The 21,867-nt window shown below is 41.9% G+C and overlaps 1 protein-coding gene across 4 annotated transcripts in view; it reads right to left on the bottom strand.

Moving 5' to 3' along the window:
* DEAF1 (DEAF1 transcription factor) overlaps positions 1-21,867 on the bottom strand; it is a 50,871-nt gene that overhangs the window by 16,682 nt on the left and 12,322 nt on the right. For all 4 annotated transcript variants that reach the window (XR_004000123.1, XM_030560681.1, XM_030560682.1 and 1 more), the window contains 2 exons: positions 18,308-18,436; positions 679-929 (listed from right to left, as the gene is read on the bottom strand). Coding sequence is in view for 3 of the 4 variants with exons in the window: in XM_030560681.1 (XP_030416541.1) it covers positions 679-929; positions 18,308-18,436 (380 nt within the window). In the remaining variant the exon portion in view is untranslated. The remainder of the gene's footprint in view (positions 1-678; positions 930-18,307; positions 18,437-21,867) is intronic.

Below are 21,867 nucleotides of genomic sequence, written 5' to 3'. Positions count from 1 at the left end.
AGAAGTTTGTATCCATGGCAACAGATGCAAGCTACACTTTGTTATCTCAACAGTAAATAAGACAATTTGCTGAATAAACATTATGTCCAATGTAAACTCCCCCCCCCCCCAAAAAAAAACAAAAACAAAAACAAAACAAAACAACCCACTTCACTCAGCAACATGCCACTGCCCCATCCCTTGCTCCTCTAGCAGGAAGTCAGCAGCTTGAGTAGCATCTGTTAAATGTTTCCTAGCTTGCCATAAAGAAAGCAGAATAACTGTCTAGTTAAGCAGTCGGAGCTTTTGTTATTTCTTAGTTGTGTGGTATGTAGGTCTTGCATGAAATCAGCAGTCTCTTCCCAGACACCAACTGATCCTTGATGCCAGGGCTCAGAATCTGTGATCATTGAAGCAAGAGTTTAAACTATTTCCATAGCACCCTCAGCTTCTTAGAATCCCAGAATGTCCTCTTCCCCCACTACAAGACACAAGTAACTGAGTGACTTCAACAGAATTTACGAGGATGGATGCTGCAGGGGTGATGAATAGGACTCAAGGTTTCTGAGACTATGCTCATTAGTCAGTCTTTCACTCCAACCACAAGGGAAGCTGAGTAAGGTAGCACTTTGCTCACTTAGTAGTCATAAACAAAGATAATACAGACTCAAGCAATGTCATCTCCTCCAGCATTGTTACCTCTTTCCTCTCCACATCAGCTTGGATTTTCGCTTGAGTAACAGCAGCCTCCCGGAAGGAGGAGCTGGCCTGTTTAGCCTGTTCAATCAGGGTCTTCAGTTGCTGGGCTGTGTTCAGTAAGGAGTTGACCATCTCCTCCAGGTATAGCCAGCTCCGTTGCTCTGTCATCTCTAGTCCATTCACTACTGAGGGGGATATGGCTTTGGTGGGGGTAGTAGGTGGCACAGCCAGGGCAGGAAGGGACGTCAACACTGAATATTAAGAAAACAAAACAAAGCACACTGGATTGAAGTGTTTCAACTCCACAAGATGGTTCTTTTCATATCTCAACCAGAAGTACAATGTAACCAAGACCCAGTTAAACAAATAGAATTAAGCCTCCCAACAGAGCAGTGACAGAGGGGTGTAGTGATCCCTTGTGGAGCTTTCAAACTTGAGGGCTGAAGAACATATGCTCTTGAAACACTTAACTCAGGGTCTGTAAAGCCTATGACTTATTAGGAGGAGGAATTAGCTACAGTGCTACTCTAGTGAAGCCTAATGCAGTCAAACTTGACAGATGAGCTTTTTGGAACCTAGGTAGGCATGGAAGACAGATTGGGGCCCTAAGAGAAGCACATTAATTGGCTGTTTCTGCTACAATGATCAGCAATAAAATAGTTAAGGTTGATATTTGTCATCTTTGAGTTTCTCAGTTAGCTATATACACCTCTACCTCGATATAACGCTGTCCTCGAGAGCCAAAAAATCTTAAGAGCATTATAGGTGAAACCGCATTATACTGAACTTGCTTTGATCCTCTGGAATGCACAGCCCTGCCCCTCCGGAGCGCTGCTTTACTGAGGCCATGGCTACACTTACAGTTCTGCAGCGCTGGTAGTTACAGCTGTGTTCCTACAGCTGTGTAGGGCCAGCGCTGCAGTGTGGCCACACTGACAGCTACCAGCGCTGCAGTGTGGCCACATTTGCAGCATTTGCAGCGCTGTTGGGAGTGGTGCATTGTGGGCAGCTATCCCAGCATTCAAGTGGCTGCAACGTGCTTTTCAAAAGGGGGGGAGTGGAATGTGACAGGGAGCGTGGGGGAGACAGAGAGAGTGGATATTTGGAGCTGACACTGTTCTCAGCTCCCTGCCTTGCAAGTTGTAAGGACTGGAAGATACACAGTGCCTACCTTCAATCATTTTAAAAGTTTTGACCTTTCCCCCACCTGTCTCTTATTCACTAAATGCTAATTATGCATTCCTAAATAGCCATCAGATCACATAAACAGTTGCTCAACATTACCCTCCCCCCTCTCTCCTCAAGCAAACAGCTTTGAACATTCCAAAGCAATTCTCCTGCCTTCGCTGGCTCGCTCGCTGGAGCACAGAGCAGCTGTGTTTGTTTTTTAGCAAGTAGCTATGGGGAGATCGGAGTTCAGCCATTCTCCTGGTTTGTTGTGGACAGGAATTCTGGGATACCTCCTTATACCCCGGAGGCCAATAAAAGCGCTGGTGGTGTCCACACTTGCTGACCAGCGCTGCATCACAAGCGCTGGAATCGCTACACCCGAGGCAAACCAGGTGTACAGCCAGCGCTGCATCCAGGGAGTTGCAGCGCTGGCCGTGCTTTGCAAGTGTGGCCACATCCTGAGTTGCAGCGCTGTAACCCCCTCACCAGCGCAGCAACTCTCCAGTGTAGCCAAGCCCTGAGTTATATCCGAATTTGTGTTATATTGGGTCGCATTATATTGAGGTAGAGGTGTATTAAGATATATGTGTGTGGTGGAGGTAGTTCACGCTCACAGCTGTTGTTTCAGGCTGTCTGCAAAACTCAAGATGACAAACTGCATTTGTTTACATCTGATTCACATTTCAGAGGATTGCTTCATAACCATGAGGGCTAGAAACATTTTTTTTTTTTTGCTGTTGTTTTAAATGATAGCCTAGATTCCGGAACATAACTCTGCAGCATAATTCTGAGAAAAATCCCTGGCCACAAAAGCCACAGGACCCTGAATATACTGAAAAGATCTTTGAGGGATGAAATTCCCATTCTTGGAAAGTATCAGACTTCTTCTAGAAACCTTATGGAGGAGGATAAAGGTGCAATGAGACAGGCAGACTTGTACTGTAGCCAAAATATTTGAAATTGGAGCATGCTGAAAGTTAACCACCTACATTCATATTTAAGTAGGTAAGCAAGGTCTAATTTTCAGAGATGCTCCGTTAATGTCGGTAGGAGCTGGGAGTATTCAGCTCCTCTGAAAATCAGGTCTCTTATTTAATTGCCTAAAATGGAAGTAGGTGACGAATATCAGAGATCCATACTTGAGAATGCTAGTCTGTAACTATGCCCTTCATAAAATGAGTTGAGCAGGGTCACATAAGATTGTGTGTGTCTATTCAGATGGCATAGACTCTTGTTCCTAGCTTCACACATGGAATCAGCCAGGTGAGCCACCTTAGCAGGAACAGGATGACAACAAGAGCCCTTCTAGCTTACAGAAGACACAGAGAAATGATTATCCTCAAACTCTCATCACCACTGGGTAACTGGAAGGACAGGCAGGCTCGAATTGTAGGTTATAGTTTTATTTGTTATAAGCAGATGGGGCTGTGACCTGAGAAGTGCAATCATATGTTACAGAGCCATGAATAAGCAGGAGCACATGCAACAGCCAGGACTATCCTTATTTGCCTTATTCTCACATGAAGAAATTAGTTAGGAGAGAGTTAAGGCTGACGGTGTTGCAGAGGAGTGCAGCCAACCCCTTCTCCCATTAAAAACACACACACACACACAATTCTATACCTTTGAAAAATATCCCTAAATGTAAGAACATCTGGAAACTACGTTCAGGCAGTCAGGCAATGCCCCACTGCCACATATTCCTTCTTCACTCACTGTCATCTGAACTAACCCAAAGCAAAGCAGGGACCACAAATTCTTACGCATTGTTTTTGCAAGTGTTCAAAATGTCAAACTGACTCATTTAACATGTGGGAGCCTGGCTGCACTAGCATTCACTGTAGCATGGAATGTTTAATCAAAATATGAGATTAATATAGACTATAGCTGCACCATCCCAAAATTTATATTCTAAATCTCTCTGGGAGTCTAATTATGGCTAAATCAGGCACACATGCTACAACAAAGGTGTATTAGAAAGAACAAAACATCACTTTTCTTTGCTCCTTGCTATGACTTTTTCATATTTACCATATTGCTAAAAAGGCCTACAAAGGAATTCAGCAAAATCCCACAAACTTTCAAAATACATTAGCTATCCATATATGTATTTCTGTTGTGTCAGTCACAGGAAGAGTATCTAGGAGTGTCAAAAACGGCCAAATGAACTGCAGTGATAAGATGAAAACTGAATTAATCCCAGATTTACAAGGTAAACAGCCGCTCCTGCTATTTATCAGGCTGTGGATGGGGGGCATCCAGTACTGAAATAAGTTTACTTTAACTGTTAAACATTATTCCACTGGTTCACTGAAGGTAGCTCGGTATGAACCATTCAGTTACACATGATACCTTGCAATCCACAGCCACCTGTGACCTGGCTGAGTGCACCCAGGAGCCTCTCATTTGCATCTCTTTAGATCCAATAACTTTCAGCACTGTCACAGATTTCTAGCTTCCTCTCCAATTGGATACACTCCTGAATGCACTGTGCTGTTGAAGTTACCTTCACCGGGGAACCTCGTCAGAGCTGCTCACTGGCTAGAAGGGACGATTAAGTGCCCCCTTGGTTATATTGCACAGTTTCACAAATAGTGTTCTTCAACACATTCAGCTCCCAGTGAAATCTTACTCAACTTGAGGAATCCTCCTTTTAATCATTTTAGAATGAGCATCTAAAAATCCACCCAAAAATGTCCTTACTCAATCAGATCTGTTAGCTATCAAAGTGTGGCAACACAATCTGGTACTCTATTTCAAGAATTTTTCCCTGTCAATATATTCACAAAGTCTCTTGCTGTTATATTTGGCTATTAACAGAAACAACCCATGGTGACTAGGATTCACAGAACAAGCAAACAAGCAGAGGCTTCAGCTTTAGCAGGCTAGTGTGAAAGTAGAATGAATTATATTGTAAAAATAGAAAGAATTAAAGAAATGCTGTGTGTACCTTTAAGCAAAAGAGCTGAAATGCTGCAATCCAGGTGTCAGGAATGCAGACATAAGGTAAAACAATTGGGCACTTAAGGGCAATTGGTGAAGAATTAGCCTTAGATCGATAAGAGTTAGTAAGGAAGTAGGATATGCATGCTGTGCCCCAGGTAAATTTTACAGTTTTGCTCTCTTTGTCCCTTTGTTTAGCTCCCGCCCTTTTATCTGTATAAATAAGATAGTTTGTGTCTTACATGGTGCTCACCTTATCTGGTGTTATTAGCAGAGCGCTGTGTTAATAAAACAGAGTGGTCTGACAAACTGTGAGTCCTGAGTCTAACTTTGACAATTTGGAGGTCTCACTGAGATGGCAACCGTCTTCACTGGGGCTGTGTGATTCCTGACCGTTTTTGTAGGATGACCATGGCAGCCGGCACCTGGGCATTTGGCCCGAGCGGAACAACACCAGAACGGAAAGGCGCATGGCCACAGTGAAGTCTATGCCATCGAACCTGTTGGTTCCCACTCTGTTCTGGTAGGGATCACGAGATCTGACATCAGGAATCTGGTCAGGTAATTATTTCTGTGTTTTGTCCAGACTGAGGACTGTCCTGTCTTTGTGTCTATCCGTCCTCCCTGTGGAGTGTTTGAGTCTGGGTGCTGTCTCCATCCGGGGATCGGCCGACCAAGGGGTTCCTGTCCCCGCGGTCTGAGTGAGTGGAATCTGCACAATTGCAGCCGCACTGCACCTTGGGTAAAACCTTTGGAGTGAAAGCAAGGGTGATTGAGGCAGTAGCCTGTGGGCTCCTTATGTGTGTTGCACCGGGCATCACTCTGACGAACCCGAATTTCCTTCTTGTGCAATTGGTGTGTAAAGTCCTCCTGTATGGGTAACCAGAAGTCTAAGTTGGGACAGTTCCCTAAACGAACGCCGGCTCACTTATGTATTTAGGATGGGCCCAGACTCCTATAAAAAGTGTCTGGACTCCTGTAAATTTTTGGAAAAATGGTCTAGGCTAACTCAGGGGGATCCCAAAACTCAGTGGCCACTGTTAAAATCTTGGAACAAAGACCGAGAGGACGACTTAAAGGACAAACTTGGCCAACCTAAAACTAAATTGGCTAAAGGAGAGGTTAATTGTTTCATGCAGTGGTGGGAAGAGGCAAATCGTAGGTGGACAAAATCAAAACCTGCCTCTCTCAAATATTCAAATAATAAGTTAAAAGCTTTATTAAAAGCCTCCTCTCCCACCACCAGACTGAGCACTCCCCTTTACCCCGTTCTCCAAACCCCAGATCGATCACAACCCCCTTCATACTCCCATCTCATTGTAAAAAGGACAAAAATCCCCTTGTTCTGTTTCCCTTTGTTGTCTGCCTCAAAAATTGATTCTTTAGTGTTCCACTACCAATTCAGCACGGAGGGTGGGCTCCTCAACTAGCCCCCACCCTTCCTGGTCCCTTTCCTTGAACATTTCTTTCAAAATATCACTCACAAAAATGGTTCATTGGGGGAAAAAAAAGCAGGATCGGGCCCAGACAAGCAGGCAAGCAACAGATTAAGAAACTGAAAAACAGGTTGGAAGCCTTAAGGGCATAGTGTCAGGAATAAGAAAAGCTGTAAGTTCAGGCATGACCCCCTGGAACAATACTTAAAATCGTGAAATCTGAGGTGATAAAGGTGTCATTTTGGGTGATAAACAAGTGATTTAAGGAAAGAGAGTGAAAAGTTAACTCTACAGAGGCTGGAGAGAATTAAGCAGTTAAACTTTATGAAAATGTTAAAAAGGACTATGTTAAAAAGAGAGAGAATTCTTGGTTTGGGCCCTTTTCCAAAAGAATGCCTGTAAATAATCCAAATATATATACAGCTATGTAAAAATAAAGCAGTGTAAAGGAATGTTAAGGAAAAGAAAATGTGTATCTATCTATCTGTCTGTAAAAATATGTAAAGTTCTAAGAATCTAAACCAGCACATCTGGTTTGTAAAACTCTTGTTTTTTAGGTGTAAGATAAATTGGTTTTGTTTTTGTTTTTAATGCCACTAAAAATTCATTTGACTCTTTAATTCAAAGTTGCCAAACTGGCAGACCTTTTTGCAAGACACCAGGTAATTAGTGTTGTTTGGCTTTGGGATTTAGCGTTTAACCCTTAAGGGGTAACTTGATTCTTTACAAAATTTAAAATGTTTTTAAATAAAGACCAAGTCATGGCTGCAATAGGGCAGTCAAAATTAGGAGAATAGGAAGAGATTCTGGAGTCTTTTTGTTTGGTTGTTTTTTTTGGTAACAATAGCAGATAAGAGCTGTAGTGAAAGAATAAGAAATTAACAGTGCCCCTCTGAGGCAACAGCAGAGATGAGGTGCACAAAACAAAAAGCAGCAATGTTAAAAACACTGAGCCTTAAGACGGCTCTGTATAATCAGACTGTCACTTTGATAAGGGTACTTGAAAACTCTAGGAACAAAAGAAACCGTTACACCTTATGTAAAAATTGATATGGCTAATGTTTTAAAAAGTTATAGTACAGAAGAAATGTGCATTTTCCCTAGGACGTGCAGTGTATATTGTAGAAATGGGTAAAAGAAATGCAAATGAAATGTTCTGCTGAATTAAAATCCTATTAGGGCTCCAAAAAGAGCTGCAATAGGCTGTGTTTTCTTTTTCAGATCCCTGTGTGTTAAGACAGAGCCTCTGAGCTCTGCTGATGGCTTTGAATCCAAAAGCCAAGTCTGTGTTGATGCAAATTACCTAACTGATAAAGAAAGGTGAGAACTGCCAGCACAAAAGAAGCTGCAAATAAAAAACATACCTGGTCAGCAAACAAATTGCCTAAATAAAAGGCATGGTATAACAAGATACCTTTAATAGATTTATTGCTAATGTTATTGTTAATATTAAACATTGAAATAAATTTAATGTTAGTAAGTACCCCTGTAACAACGTATAGTGTGTATGATTTTTGGAAAACTCCTTTAAGGTAATATGGTGGTAATGCTTCTCAGCTATTACCTGAGAATAAACTTAAAGCTTAACACAGTAGGAAAAACATTACGAACTTGATCTGCTATATAAGAGGAAAATAACTAAACAGTGGAATAATTTCCCCATAACCCTTAAAAGTAGAAGCCGTAAAAATCTGGCCTGCCTATTTTAAAAAAAAAACAAAACAGGAAAATATGGGGGTAATTCCTCTGTTTTGCCTGCAATCAACAAGGGTATTTGTAAAAGAATGGAATCTTTAAGCAATAATCAATGCCACCCTAAAAGGAGTAGAAAAATGTTATTTGTCTTTCAGAAAATCCAAAGTACTGTATAATGGGCTGTGTGTATGTGTTAATTCTTGGGGAAAAGTGTTTAAAAAAACGTTAGCAACCCATCAGAAGACAAATGTAAATGTAATGTAAGTACTGTGTTTACCAATAACCACATTTATTATTTGCCACAACAACAAAAAAAGAAAGTCTCAGCTTACTGTAAGCACTGATTTAGCTGAGTTTTCTATCAATCTTGGCACTGAATGGCAAACAGTTACCAATCATCTGTTAAAAGGTAAAAAGGTAACATAGTTCCTAGGGAAAAAAAAACAATGTGGGAAACAGGACCATTCATATTATACATGCAAATGGGGACATGTTAAGAATTGCCACTGCAGAAAGACATAACAGCTTACCATTGGTATAACATATTTTCTGGATGGTCTCCCACAACTGCTGGCATACTAATGATACTACCCCTAATTGTTTTTGGTTTTAAATTGTATGTGTTTAACTGAAATATTTAAAATTTGCTGGTGGATAAAACGAATGTATGCAAAGCTAGAGCCACAGGCCCAAATCACCTCCCAGTTTCTATTACATGGACTAAATAAGAAGTGACACTAGCGATTGATAATCTTAGTGTCAAAAGGGGGATATGTAGGAAAAGGATTTTATAATGTTCCATAAGAATTAATGCATAATTTGATTTCATCCTGCTAGCCACCTTTTTGAATAGCAGAAAGAAATGACCCTCTGGGACTATAAGATTCTGTTTTCCCATATGCATTACAAATTGGGCCCTCTCTAACTCTTTAAGATTTAGTTAGTAAGAGACAGGATTCTCTATTGTGTCTATGGCCTGGTCTATACTACACGTTTATACTGATTTTAGGAGCGTTAAACCGATTTAACGCTGCACCCGTCTACACAACGAGGCCCTATATATCGATATAAAGGGCTCTTTAAACCGATTTCTGTACTCCTCTCCGACAAGAGGAGTAGCGCTGAAATCGGTATTACCATATCGGATTAGGGCTAGTATGGCCGCAAACCGACGGTATTGGCCTCCGGGCGGTATCCCACAGTGCACCACTGTGACCGCTCTGGAAAGTGATCTGAACTTGGATGCACTGGCCAGGCAGACAGGAAAAGCCCCGCGAACTTTTGAATTGCATTTCCTGTTTGCCCAGCGTGGAGCTCTGATCAGCACGGGTGGCGATGCAGTCCCAAATCCAAAAAGAGCTCCAGCGTGGACCGTACGGGAGATACTGGATCTGATCGCTGTATGGGGAAGACAAATCTGTTCTATCAGAGCTCCGTTACAGAAGACGAAATGCCAAAGCATTTGAAAAAAATCTCCAGGCTATGATACGGAGTCCACAGCACAGTGCTGTGTGACAAGCGTAAAGGAAAGCCAAAGAATCAAATGGACACTCATGGAGGAAGCGAGGGGGGACTGAGGACTCCAGCTATCCCACAGTCCCTGCAGTCTCAGAAAAGTATTTGCATTCTTGGCTGAGCTCCCAAAGCCTGTAGGGTCAAACACATTGTCCGGGGTGGTTCAGGATATATCTCGTCAATTTACTCCCCTTCCCTCCCCCTGTGAAAGAAAAGGGAAAAAAATTGTTTCTTGACTTTTTTCAATGTCACCCTATGTCTACTGCATGCTGCTGGTAGACGCGGTGTTGTGGCACTGAACAGCAGCATCCTCTCCCCTCCCTTCCCCGGTGGCAGATGGTACAGTGCAGCAGGACTAACAGCCATCCTCGTCATCATCCCGTGAGTGCTCCTGGCTGGCCTCAGGTGAGGTCGGCCGTGGGCGCCTGGGTAAAAATAGGAATGACTCCCGGTTATTCCCGGCAGATGGTACAGAACGGCTGGTAACTATCCTCATCATAGCAACTGGGGGCTGAACTCCATCAGCCCCCCCCCACCCCCGTTTCATGTCTAAAGAAAAGATTCTGTACTGCCTGGACTATCATAGCAGCAGGATGCTGGGCTCCTCTCCCCAACACCCTTTAATGTCCTGCCTGGACTATCATAGCAGCTGGAGGCTGCCTCCCTCTCATTTTATCTCACTAAAAAGTCAGTGTTTCTTATTCCTGCATTCTTTATTACTTCATCACACAAATGGGTGGGGGGGACCCTGCAACGGCAGCCCAGAAGGGTTGGGGGAGGAGGGAAACAACGGATGGGGTTGTTGCAGGGGCACCCCCTACAATGGCATGCAGCTCATCATTTCTGTGGGATCTGACACGGAGCGGCTGTGCTCTCTGGTTCTCTAGTACACTTGCCCCATATTCTAGGCGGGACTGACTATTTTTAGATTCAACATAAAGGAGGGAATGACCCGGGGCGTCATTCCCATTTTTATCTTTGTGCCCCTGGCTGACCTCAGCGAAGGCCAGCCAGGAGCACCCATGACAGCAGCAGATGGTACAGAACGAGTGATAACCGTCATCTCATCGCCAATTTACAATGGCACAGCAGACGGTACAGAATGACTGGTAACCGTCTCTGCTACCTTGCAAAGGCAAATGAATGCTGCTGTGTAGCGCTGCAGTACTGCCTCTGTCAGCAGCATTCAGTACACATACAGTGACAAAAGGGACAACGGGCTCCATGGTTGCCATGCTATGGCGTCTGCCAGTGCAATCCAGGGAAAAAGGGCGCGAAATGATTGTCTGCCGTTGCTTTCATGGAGGAAGGATTGAGTGACGACATTTACCCAGAATCACCCGCAACACTGAAAATCAACCTTCTGCTGGTGGCATCTGACTCATGATGAAAATGAACATGCGTCAGTCCGCGCTGCTTTGGATCATTATCAAGCAGAACCCACCATCAGCAAGGAAGCATGTCCTCTGGAATGGTGGTTGAAGCATGAAGGGACATAAGAATCTTTAGTGCATCTGGCACGCAAATATCTTGTGGCACCGGTTACAACAGTGCCATGTGAACGCTTATTCTCACTTTCAGGTGACATTATAAAGAAGAAACAGGCAGCACTATCTCCTGCAAATTGTAACCAAACTTGTTTGTCTGAGCAATTGGCTGAGGTAGGACTTAGTGGACTTGCAGGCTCTAAAATTTTACATGGTTTTATTTTTGAATGATGGGTTTTTTTACGTAATTCTATATTTGTAAGTTCTACTTTCATGATAAAGAGATTGCACTACAGTACTTGTATTAGATTTACTGAAAAATAATATTTCTTTGGGTTTTTTACAGTGCAAATATTTGTAATAAAAAATAAGGTGAGTACACTTTGTATTCTGTGTTGTAAAGGAAATCAATATATTTGAAAATGTAGAAAACATCCAAAAATATTTACTACATTCCAATTGGTATTCTATTGCTTAACAGTGTAATTAATCGTGATTATTTTTTTTAGTCACTTGACAGCTCTAGTAAATACCATCATTGTTAAAAAACATACAATGGCACATTTATACACTAGTGACAGAAGCATTTCTACAAATACCATTGGTCACAGAGCAATGTCCAACACAGCTGGAAATAACAGTGTTAAGGACATAATAACAGTGTTTTCAATTCCCACCACTGTCTGATGATAGCCTTTGAAAAGGGTCAGAATAAGATTTTTCTCCCTACCGAGTTTGTCTCTCCATTTGGCATAGGCAGATCCTCCTCCACCTCCTGCATGATGAATACACCTGAACGTAACAGTGCTTTCCATAACAACTTCAGGCTAAGTCTTCATCTAGTGCAGCAGCATTGTGAAGGTTAGCTCAGCTCTGAAGAGAGTATTTGTCAGAGTAAATGCTGCTGCAGGGTACAAAATATTGTTTTCACTAAAATGGTGGCTACCAGCTCTAGAGTTATGATAGAAAGTTTACTACAGGGGAAGTTCTTGAAAATAAAGCAACACACGAGGACTGAAATCTTCAAAGCATCTAAAGGATCTGGATGTACAATTCCCTGTAACTTTAATGGGAACTGGACTTTGAAAAACTCAGCATAGGTATTTGGAATCATAGGGATATAGTCATTAGATACTAACAGCCCTCTTCAGGTTGTCAAGCTAATTTCCCGAAGGAGGCTGTGATCTCTTCAGCAGTGGTGAAAGCAAAGCCAAGGAAAAGAAGTCTTTGTCCTCTTTTGCTTCAGACTGGGAAAACAGAACTTAGCACAGTGGAACCTAGCTATAAGAGACTCAAATACAGTGAAACACCATTTATAGGTCCCAATGCAGGAAAGCATTTCTGTCCATTTTATGCATGGGCTTATGCCCTAAGCCAGGGGTTCTCAAATAGGGGGCTGTGAGCTGTCAGCCTCCACCCCAAACCCCGCTTTGCCTCCAGCATTTATAATGGTGTTAAACATATAAAAAAGTATTTTTAGTTTATTGGCGGGGGGCAGTTGCACTCAGGCTTGCTGTGTGAAAGAGGTCACCAGTACAAAAGTTTGAGAACCACTGCCGGAAACACATAACTTCAAAGTAAGCACAAGCTTAAGTGCTGTCCTGAATAGGAATGGGTTTATGTGCTTTCCTGAACTGGGGCTGTACTGAAGTAAACAAAGTCCTCAATTGCTTCAGTACAGCGCAGCAATGTGTGCAATGCAGTTCTGATTGTAGTGAACCTCGACTTAATGAAGTTCTTTTCAAGAAAAGTGATTTCACTGCATTGAATACTGAATATTCAGTAAGTCAGGGACTGAAATAAATGCAATAGCATGTTAGCAATTTTCAGGTCATAATTTATCACTTGATATACAAACAACAAGAGCAAGACAAATCTTCCATGAATTTAGATGAGGTTAGTACTTCCTGAAAATCAGAAGTAGCCAACTGTATGATATGGTATGTTGGACAAGTGACCTTTACTGACAAGTAGCACTGCAAGTGTAGGAACATGAAGCAGATAACTGACATTTTGCCCTAAAGTCCTTATTAAGACAGTAAATTAAACAGATGTTTGCACACTATAATCTCAGTACTATTTGTATTTACAGACAGAAAGGAGACCTGCCCTCTTTCATAAGAGATTGTTTGCTAACAACGTCTTCCAATGCTGGATTTTCCACACAACAAGGACTACAGTTTGACATTTGATAACACTATCTAATAGGAAGTATTTGTGCTCTCTCAGTGTTAGCATACGACTCAGTAAATGCCAGTCAATGTTTACAAACTTCATTCACTTCCTTTCTGAAAAGACCAATATTTAATCAATAGACTCAAGCCCTGAAAGAGAAGCAAAGATTTAAATTTTGACAGAGCAGAAATTTATCACATTGCTCCACCCAGCAGCGCTAAGTTTAGCTGTAAAATGTTATATGCTACTTTGGAATTAAAGCGAATCAAAATCTGTCTGGAAAGATATATTAAAAAGTTATCCCAATGCACACAAGTTAGCCATCTAACAGAATCATTTTGCAGTTAACAAAAACTCTCACATGCCTACAAACTGATCAGCAGAGGCCTAGCTTCACTTTAAAAATATTGTTATTAACATCTTGTATTACAGGCCACAACTCCAAAAAAAGTGAATACAGGCATTGCAAACATGCTTCCTATCCTGAAATATCTGTGCCATGACACTGTGCCAAAGCCCGACTTCTATCAAAACAGAAAGCAAATACTGAATAATATGAGCGGCCTAGTAATTATTTTATCAAATCTTTGCTTTGTAACGCGGACTTCAGTTTATCTGATAAAAGCACTAAAAAACAGAAAGACCTGATGTGGGTTAAAAAGGGAAGAGGAAATTAATTTTTCCTTCTGGTATACAAGCTGGCTGGCTCATTTCTGTATTTACATATCCATTTCTTGGAAGATAAAAGAATTAATAAAAGGGCTTAAAAACTGTTCACCTTCAGCTCTCCAGTGTCAATAACCTCAGCATTTCATTAGATGCCACATGAATACACGTCCATTTGACTCCTTCCTGAATGGCTTCATAGACTCAGAAATTAGAGAAGCAAAAGGCCCATTAGGACATCTAATCCAGCAACCAGCCAGAGCAGAGTACTTGCCTACTGTATGCTTGTTGTCCAGCTTCATTTTAAAGCAGTGTCCCCCAAACTTTTCAGGGTAGTGCTCCCCTTACTCCCGTCTGCACTCCACGACTGCCAGGGAGGTGGGGAGGAACTGGACATGGATAGGGGTAAAGTGGCTGTAGCTGGAGCTGGGAATGGAGACCTGAACAGGGGCCGAGGCTGGGGTCAAAGCCGCGGCCAGGCTGTGGTGGAGGCCAGCAGCTGCAGCCAAGGCTGGGGGCGGAGCAGGGTTGGTGGTGCTCCCTCTCCGTTCCCCATGGGGCTGGCCCAGGCCCTGCTGTGCCCCCCCACCCGTGGAGGGGAGGAGGGAGGAGACATCCAACAATTTGGGGACCGCTGTTTTAAAAAGGGACACCATGAACTTCTGTCTGTTACAAGTGACGTGTAAGATTAAGTGGAAGAGATCAGTATTAGAGACCACTCCTTACACCCGAATGTAAAAGTTACATTAATACAACATTAAGTTTGCAGCAAATAATTATATAAAGCATTCAGAAACCCACTGAGCATGCTTAGATGTGATTTTTCAATTGCTTATTCATTTTGGTTTTAAATTGCACCTATCCAACCCTACCATAGGCTATAGACCAGTTAGGAGGAGGATGAAGGGCACAGTTGTGAGAGTCAGGCATTCTGGGTTCTTAGTCCTGGTTCTGCCACTAATTTGTTAAGTGACTGGACAAGTCATTTAACCACAGTTTTCCACATCTACAGAATGATGACACTTTCCGAGCTTATAGGGTGTTGTAAGGGTTATTTGTATGTAAAATGCTTTAAGATACTCAGAGGAAAGGCACAATAGAAAAGTGCAAAATGCTATTACATGTTTCCCAGTCACAGGAAAAATGGCTGAAGTTTGAGACAGGGGCCAGACTTTTAAACAATAAATTTAAATTCACCTTTCAGTGAAAGATATCAACCACTTATTCCAATGGAAATTTGCGTTCCAGTGATCAATATACTCCTTACCAATTCTTATGCAGAATGGCTCTATGGAACACTATGGGCCCACTCCCGCTCCTACTGAAGCCTGGTCTCAGCTGGGGCCTCTAGGTGCTACTGCAATACATATAAATAACAGCAGCATATCTCCTCTTAATTTCAACAGGCACAAGCTCTGTGAGCATAAAGCATTTTGCCAACATTTGGTGACTAAGCTCTTGAAATCCCACCACGTACACAGCTTTTCCACAATACCTATAAATGATAAGCCACCCTAAATTACTATATTAGAAAAACTTACACCGAAGTGTAGGGGACACAGCATCTGTAAGATGCCACCTTACTTGTCAGTATAATAATTTAATTATTTTCAAACCAAGTTCTCTCCCAGCAACGAGAACGGGAATTCAAGAGGTATAAGCATTGTGAAGGAGGGATATGTTCAGATCACATAAATTTTTTTGCCGTTTTTTCAGAGAGATACTTTTAAGCAGTACAGATGGAAAGTTGTTTTGCTAATAGTGTAATTCTGTTTAAATAAAGACAGGTCAAGTTTCTTGATAGATAACCAAAGTATGGATTCTTGTGCTATCTATTTTACCAGAACTTCTGTACTGATTATTGGAACTAGTAAGACAAAACATTGCCGTTCAAAAGATCTATGCTAATTTTTGGAACTAATAAGTAGAAAATAAATCTTTTTTCTGTACAAAATACTATAATTACATTGACTTCAGAAGACAAATATATAAATGGCACAAGTCAGTCATATTCAGATCTTATCCTACATACACTAAAATATCATTGCTACGCTGGCATTGGGTCATTAGTGCTGTATGGAAGGACCCTGGTACACTAGAGAATACACATTTTGGGAAAATAAAAGGTTATCAGCCAAGAATTCAGACTTTATACCTAGAAAACTTATGCTGCTCCCAATCTGCATAGTTGCAATGTTTTGGAAATAGCTCCTCCTCTTTCAAATCCAGTAAACACGTTCCCCAGTCTTCAGTTATACCATAAAACCTGTCAGTTGTCATTCCTGAGGGAGTGGTTAAAAGGAGCGAAGTGCATCACACAGTTACCAAGCTGTGTAACTCCCAGTTTGCTTTTGACAGGTTGAGCTTTTCTTGACAGGTTGACTATGTGTCAAGTTTTACTGAATCAAATCCCTGTTTTACAACGGCTGTTTTGGTGTAAAAGATAGCTTGTGAGGCAAACAAGGAAATACTCCCCATTCCTTTAGAAGGAATCCTTCATACAAGCACCGCTTTTCTTCCACGTGGAAGGAGAGGGTCAGCTACCTCCGCTCTACTGTCTCCAACATGTCTCACCTACAATTCTATAGTCTGCAAAGGCCTCGCTGTGCATTCTGTGACTGATGCTGGGAAAGGGGATGAAGACAGACTGACCAGAGGAATGGGAGAGGACAGCAGATGCACTTTGTCCATTGCCCAGACTTGGAGAAATCAAGTGAAAAAAATAACACATCCCCGAGTCTGTATGAAGTTTTTGGTGTGGTAACTGCAGCTAAAAGAAACCTAGCAGCATGACTCCCACAACTCCAGGGAGCCAGGAGGGGGGGATCCTAAAAGGGTCATACTCAATGCAAGAGGGAATGATCTGGGCCAGTGTTTTTCGTCTTAGAAGGCACAGCATAGTTTCACTGAGCAATAAACATGAACTATTCTATATTTAGGAGGGTCAAGGCCTATTCTTAAGGCAATAATACTGTTGTTTTCCTTTCTCCCAATGGAAAGCAATCCCAGTTCAGTGACCATCAATGGAACTGAAAGCAGTGTCCCAATCTATCACTTTCAAAAACACCTGTTTATCGGTTATGTAGGATTTTTTGGGATGCCTCTTTCAACAAAGAGGACATTAAAGGGCGCAATATTGTTATAGCCCTGTCAGTACCAGGATATTAGAGACAAGGTGAGTGAGGTACAAGCTTTCGAGTTTACACAGAGCTCTTCTTTAGGTATTTATGTAAGCTCGAACGCTTCTCTCTCTCACCAGTAGAAGTTGGTCCAATAAAAGATATTATCTCCCCCATTATTGTCTGTCTCTGACATTAAAAGGTTTTTAGATTTTCATAAGAGGCAGAGTAGGGGCATGCACCTGTTATGCCTGCAAAACTCAAGTTTAGGTATGTGCTTTTTTTGAGGGAAAATCTACTATGCTTTCTTTTTATAGTGTGATTCTAATGTTCTGTCCACACTACAACTTTCAAGCCCAGTTAAGGAAACCAAAACAATTTATAAAAAGAGCTGCACAATCAGTTTTTACAAAACTATTTTTGAACTTCGACCGGGGAGACAGACAATCTAACACAACACAGTTGTCATGTGGAAAGAGCTTTGTAGCATTTGCTGCAGAAGTCCACCTGTTCTCCCCAAAACTCCCACAATACACAGTAAGATACCAACGAAGGTTACATCTCTTTCCAAACCAGGAAGTACATACACACAACTTTGGCAAGACTGCACATTCCAACTAATGCAGTTATCATTTAAACTTTCTGAGATAAATGTATTAAACCTACAGAAAAAAATATACAGCAAAATAGACAACAAAAAAGCAAACCAACTTATCCTCAACTTTGTTAAGTCACTAAATGCCTGATTTACATCTTGCACCTTTATTCTCATCTTCTCAACATGACAAAGCTGCAGAAGGCAAATCATGTTCTCAGCAGACTAGATCCCTGATCTGCAGCGAAACCTGCTAAACCACAAATATCATTCTGGGATGGTACATCTCATAGTCTCAAGGGACGGAGAATTGATTTGGGGGCATGGAATCATAAGATTATACCTGGGGAAAAAAAAAAGAAAAACCTCCCAGGAAGGTGACTGAAAACCTGCTGATCCACAGAAAGGAATGGGAATTTTAGAGTCAGCTGCATGTGAATTTGTATTTGGAGAGTGAGAAAGGGTACCTCAAATACAGGACTTTATTAGTCAAAATCAGCAAAGCTCCTGGCTGACAACATCGAAACACAGCTCCGTGAAAAGGTGCTAAAGGAAACCTCTATCAGATTTAGGAAGTGGGATTTTAATGTAAGCCTGTGTGATTAAAAAAAAAATAAAAAAAATGGTTCTTAAGGTTTCAAGGGAGAAGTGGAAAACCTTCTACAAAGAACAGATTTCTGCCCTCTCTCATTTTTAACCTCAGTCCAGCTAAGGAACAGAGGAGTAAATTTACTTCTTTGTACGATCATTAGCTAAAGAAAAAGTTGAGGTTATGGGGTAAGCCCAGGTGCTGCAAACAGTGTTTTATTTTAGAGAGACTAAACTTACCTATTTTGGGATGGGAAGTTGGCAGTGCAGCTTCTGGAAAAGGTGAAATCTGACAATTGTCCTGATAACTTGGATAGTGAGGTTCTGGATGACTGACACGGCACGGCTGTTGGACAGTAGTATCTTGAACTATTGGAAGAAGAAACGGTATTATAAACCCATAAAGTACTTGTTATACATTGCTTTGACATTTTTTGTATTTAGATTGATGTGGGTTTCCAAAATCTGTGGTAACTATACGCATTATGAATGCTTCCGGAAACAGTGATGTGATTTGCATGGGCACCAGATTTGTATGATTTTGGTGGTGCTCAGAACAGGTCCAAGCAGAGCCATCCTGTCCACTTTGTGGGGACCCGCGCTCTGGGGAGATGAGGGGTCCAGGGCAGCAATGAGCGACCCGGCCCCAACCCACTCTGCCGGCTCCTGGCATCGCTTGGAGGAGGGAGTGGAAGCAGGAAAGAGGCGGGGCGAGGGCTTAGGGGAAAGAGGTGGAATGGTGGCAGGGAGAGGGCGAAGCAGAAGCGGGAAGAGGCAAGGCGGAGCGGCGCAGGGTAGGTTGGGTCACTTGCTGCTGCAGATGCAAGGACCCCACTAATCCCCCAGGCCGCTCGGGACCCTGTGTCCCCCTGAAGCACAGGGCTCCCCAAAGCGCGGGGCCCAGGGTGGTTGCCCCAGTCAGTCCTATGAAAATTTAAGCCGAAACATTGGTGGAGCCCGGGCACCACGGGCCCATATAACTTGCTGCCTATGATGATTTCACATTGTTGCCAGACAAACAGTCCATCCACGTGAGTCTCCACTGTCACTTTGTAAGGTTTCTACAAAGACTATCATCTTTCCCCTCCAAACTTACTTCTACATTGTCAAAATCATCCAAAGATTCCAAAATGCTTGATAAAGGTTTTATGATTCTGAAAGATGGCACGGTACAGATGTTCAGGACTTGCCCAAGGTCACACAGTAATTCTAAGGTGGGGCTGACACTAGAACCCAGGTCTCCTGGCTGCCCATTTTGTCTTCTAGACACTATGCCATGGTAAGCAAGCATGGTGCTGAACTGCAAGGTTCTGAAATCTCTCACACCACACCTTAAATAGGTTTGCAGTATACTAGAGCAGTGGTTCTCAACCTATTTACCACTGTGGGCCGCATATGCAGCTTTCCATGTGTTATGTGGGCCATATGACCCTGACTTCACACGGGCCACAGCTGTGTGCTCATTGGGACACAAGCAGCGGGTTGAGAACCACTGTACTAGAGTGATTCAGAATACTCTATTCTCCTCATTCTCTTCTCTTTTTATGTTGTGCACCTCAATGTTGCAAAGAATGCAAAAGCCTGTATTAAACTACAGGAGAGAAAGTTAATAAAGCCCAAATACATAATCTAGCTCAAAACTCACATCTCTCCTGGCAGATTGAATTATCTTATGTTCTACTCCCTCTGTGCACAGTGTTTCTTCTCCAACTATCTGAAAGCCACCGCATTGCGTAACAGTTCACTAGCCAACCTCTCTCTGGAGAAAAATGTCTGGTGGGGCTTCATATGAAGGCTGTTATATGAAAAGAACTGTTGTACAATACACTGTACATAACTCAAGTTAAAGTCTAGTAGCTAATAATCACTTAGGAATAAATAACTCTTATAACAGCAACAATATGCAACCATATTTCTCATTTTCAATATGCTTTAAATAATACACTGATATAATACACTCTCATATAGCACTTATCATTAGACCTCACAGCACTCTACAAAAGGAGGTTAGTAACAGTAGCCCCATTTTACAGGTGGGGGAACTGAGGCACAGAGCAGTAAAATGACTTGCCCAAGGTCACACAGCAGGCCAGCAGGAGTGACATGGGTCTTGTGCGTCCCATTCCAGTGCCCTCTCCACCATACCACACTGCCCCTCAAACATTATCTCACCATGTTCTATCACCATACCGTTATATCTTAAAGTAAATGTCCCACACCAGTTTTGCACCCACCAAAACTTGGCCATGCAAAAAACTGTTTGCACAAAAAGTGGACACACAGGACTTCAGGAGATATTCTGAGCATGGCTGAGGCCCTTTCAGAAGTTTTGCCCATAATATGGTAACTACATTTCAGTGTCACTATTCTACACATTGCAAGGTTAATACAAATAAAAAACTTTAGTTCCACTGAAGTTGCCTTCAGACTGTATATCTTTTGTATGTAGTAGTGATAGTGTGCATAGGTTAGAGCAGTGGTTCTCAACCAGGGGTACATGTACCTCTTGGGGCACGCAGAAGTCTTCCAGGGGGTACATCAACTCATCTAGATATTTGCCTAGTTTTACAACAGGCTACAGAAAAAGCACTAGCGAAGTCAGTACAAACTAAAATTTCATACAGACAATGACTTGTTTATATTGCTATACATACTATACACTGAAATGTAAGTACAATATTTATATTCCAATTGATTTACTTTAGAATTCTATGGTAAAATGAGGAAGTCAGCAGTTTTTCAGTAAAATGCTAACACTTTTGTATTTTTATGTCTGATTTTGTAAGCAAGAACTTTTTAAGTGAGGTGAAACTTGGGGGTATGCAAGACAAATCAGACTCCTGACAGGAGTACAGTAGTTTGGAACGGTTGAGAGCCACTGGGCTAGAGGCACAGAGTTTAAGACCAGAAGGGACCTCCAGATCATCTAGCCTGACCTGTATATTACAGGCCACCTACACTGTACAGCACCCACACACTAAACCGAGCAACTGAAATGAGACTAAAACTACTGTATTACAGGATACTAGACTATTACGTGACACACACACAGAGTATAGGCGGGACCAAGCTGTACCAGTGCCCAAGGCCCCTGAAATTGCAGGGAAATGATTGAGATATACCCAGAGAATACTGCAAGTGAGCCACACCCCATGCTGCAGAAGGTGGCAAAAAACACCTTAGGTTTTACAATGAACACGTACAAAGAAGACTTTAAAAAAAAATGCAGGATACACATAACTTGGACTTTATTTAATCCAAATTGTAAAGCAAGAGACACTATGCTATTGTTGGGTATGTTTTTAACATTGGTATTTGTTCCTTCTTCAGAACTATTTGAATTGCCAGATGAGCTATTAATTCATTACACTGTTTTACCTTCCACTGTGCAGGCCTTCAAGTAATACTTAAATCATCATTGAAAGAGTAGGGGGAAAATATTTCTATTTTTTCAGTTTACTCTGGAGATGAGACAGCATTTTTCATCCAGTTGGTTTCATTGCACACACAGTTTTCCCTTTTGAGGGGTTGTTTTTTCAGAGTAAAAGGGGAAGAAGAAAACAAAAAAGTGGAAGATGTGTCTGTACAAAACACAAAAATTACCAAGGAGGATGCAGTATTTTTAACTTATTTTATGAAATTGACAAGATTTCAAACTGACGTTGTCATTTTGAGGAAAAGAGAATTAATGACCTATACCCTTTGGTTAAGCCCTTGAAGAAAAGTCTCACAGCTGCTTTCAAAGCCCTTCCTCTTTTGGCAATGGGAGTTCAGAACCCCACACACGTCACTACTGCAAA

This window comes from Gopherus evgoodei, chromosome 4 (genome assembly GCF_007399415.2).
Source record: "Gopherus evgoodei ecotype Sinaloan lineage chromosome 4, rGopEvg1_v1.p, whole genome shotgun sequence".
NCBI classification, from domain to species: Eukaryota; Metazoa; Chordata; order Testudines; family Testudinidae; genus Gopherus; species Gopherus evgoodei.
The sequence above is the reverse complement of the archived record's forward strand: the minus strand, read 5'-3'. Positions and strand labels throughout refer to the sequence as shown.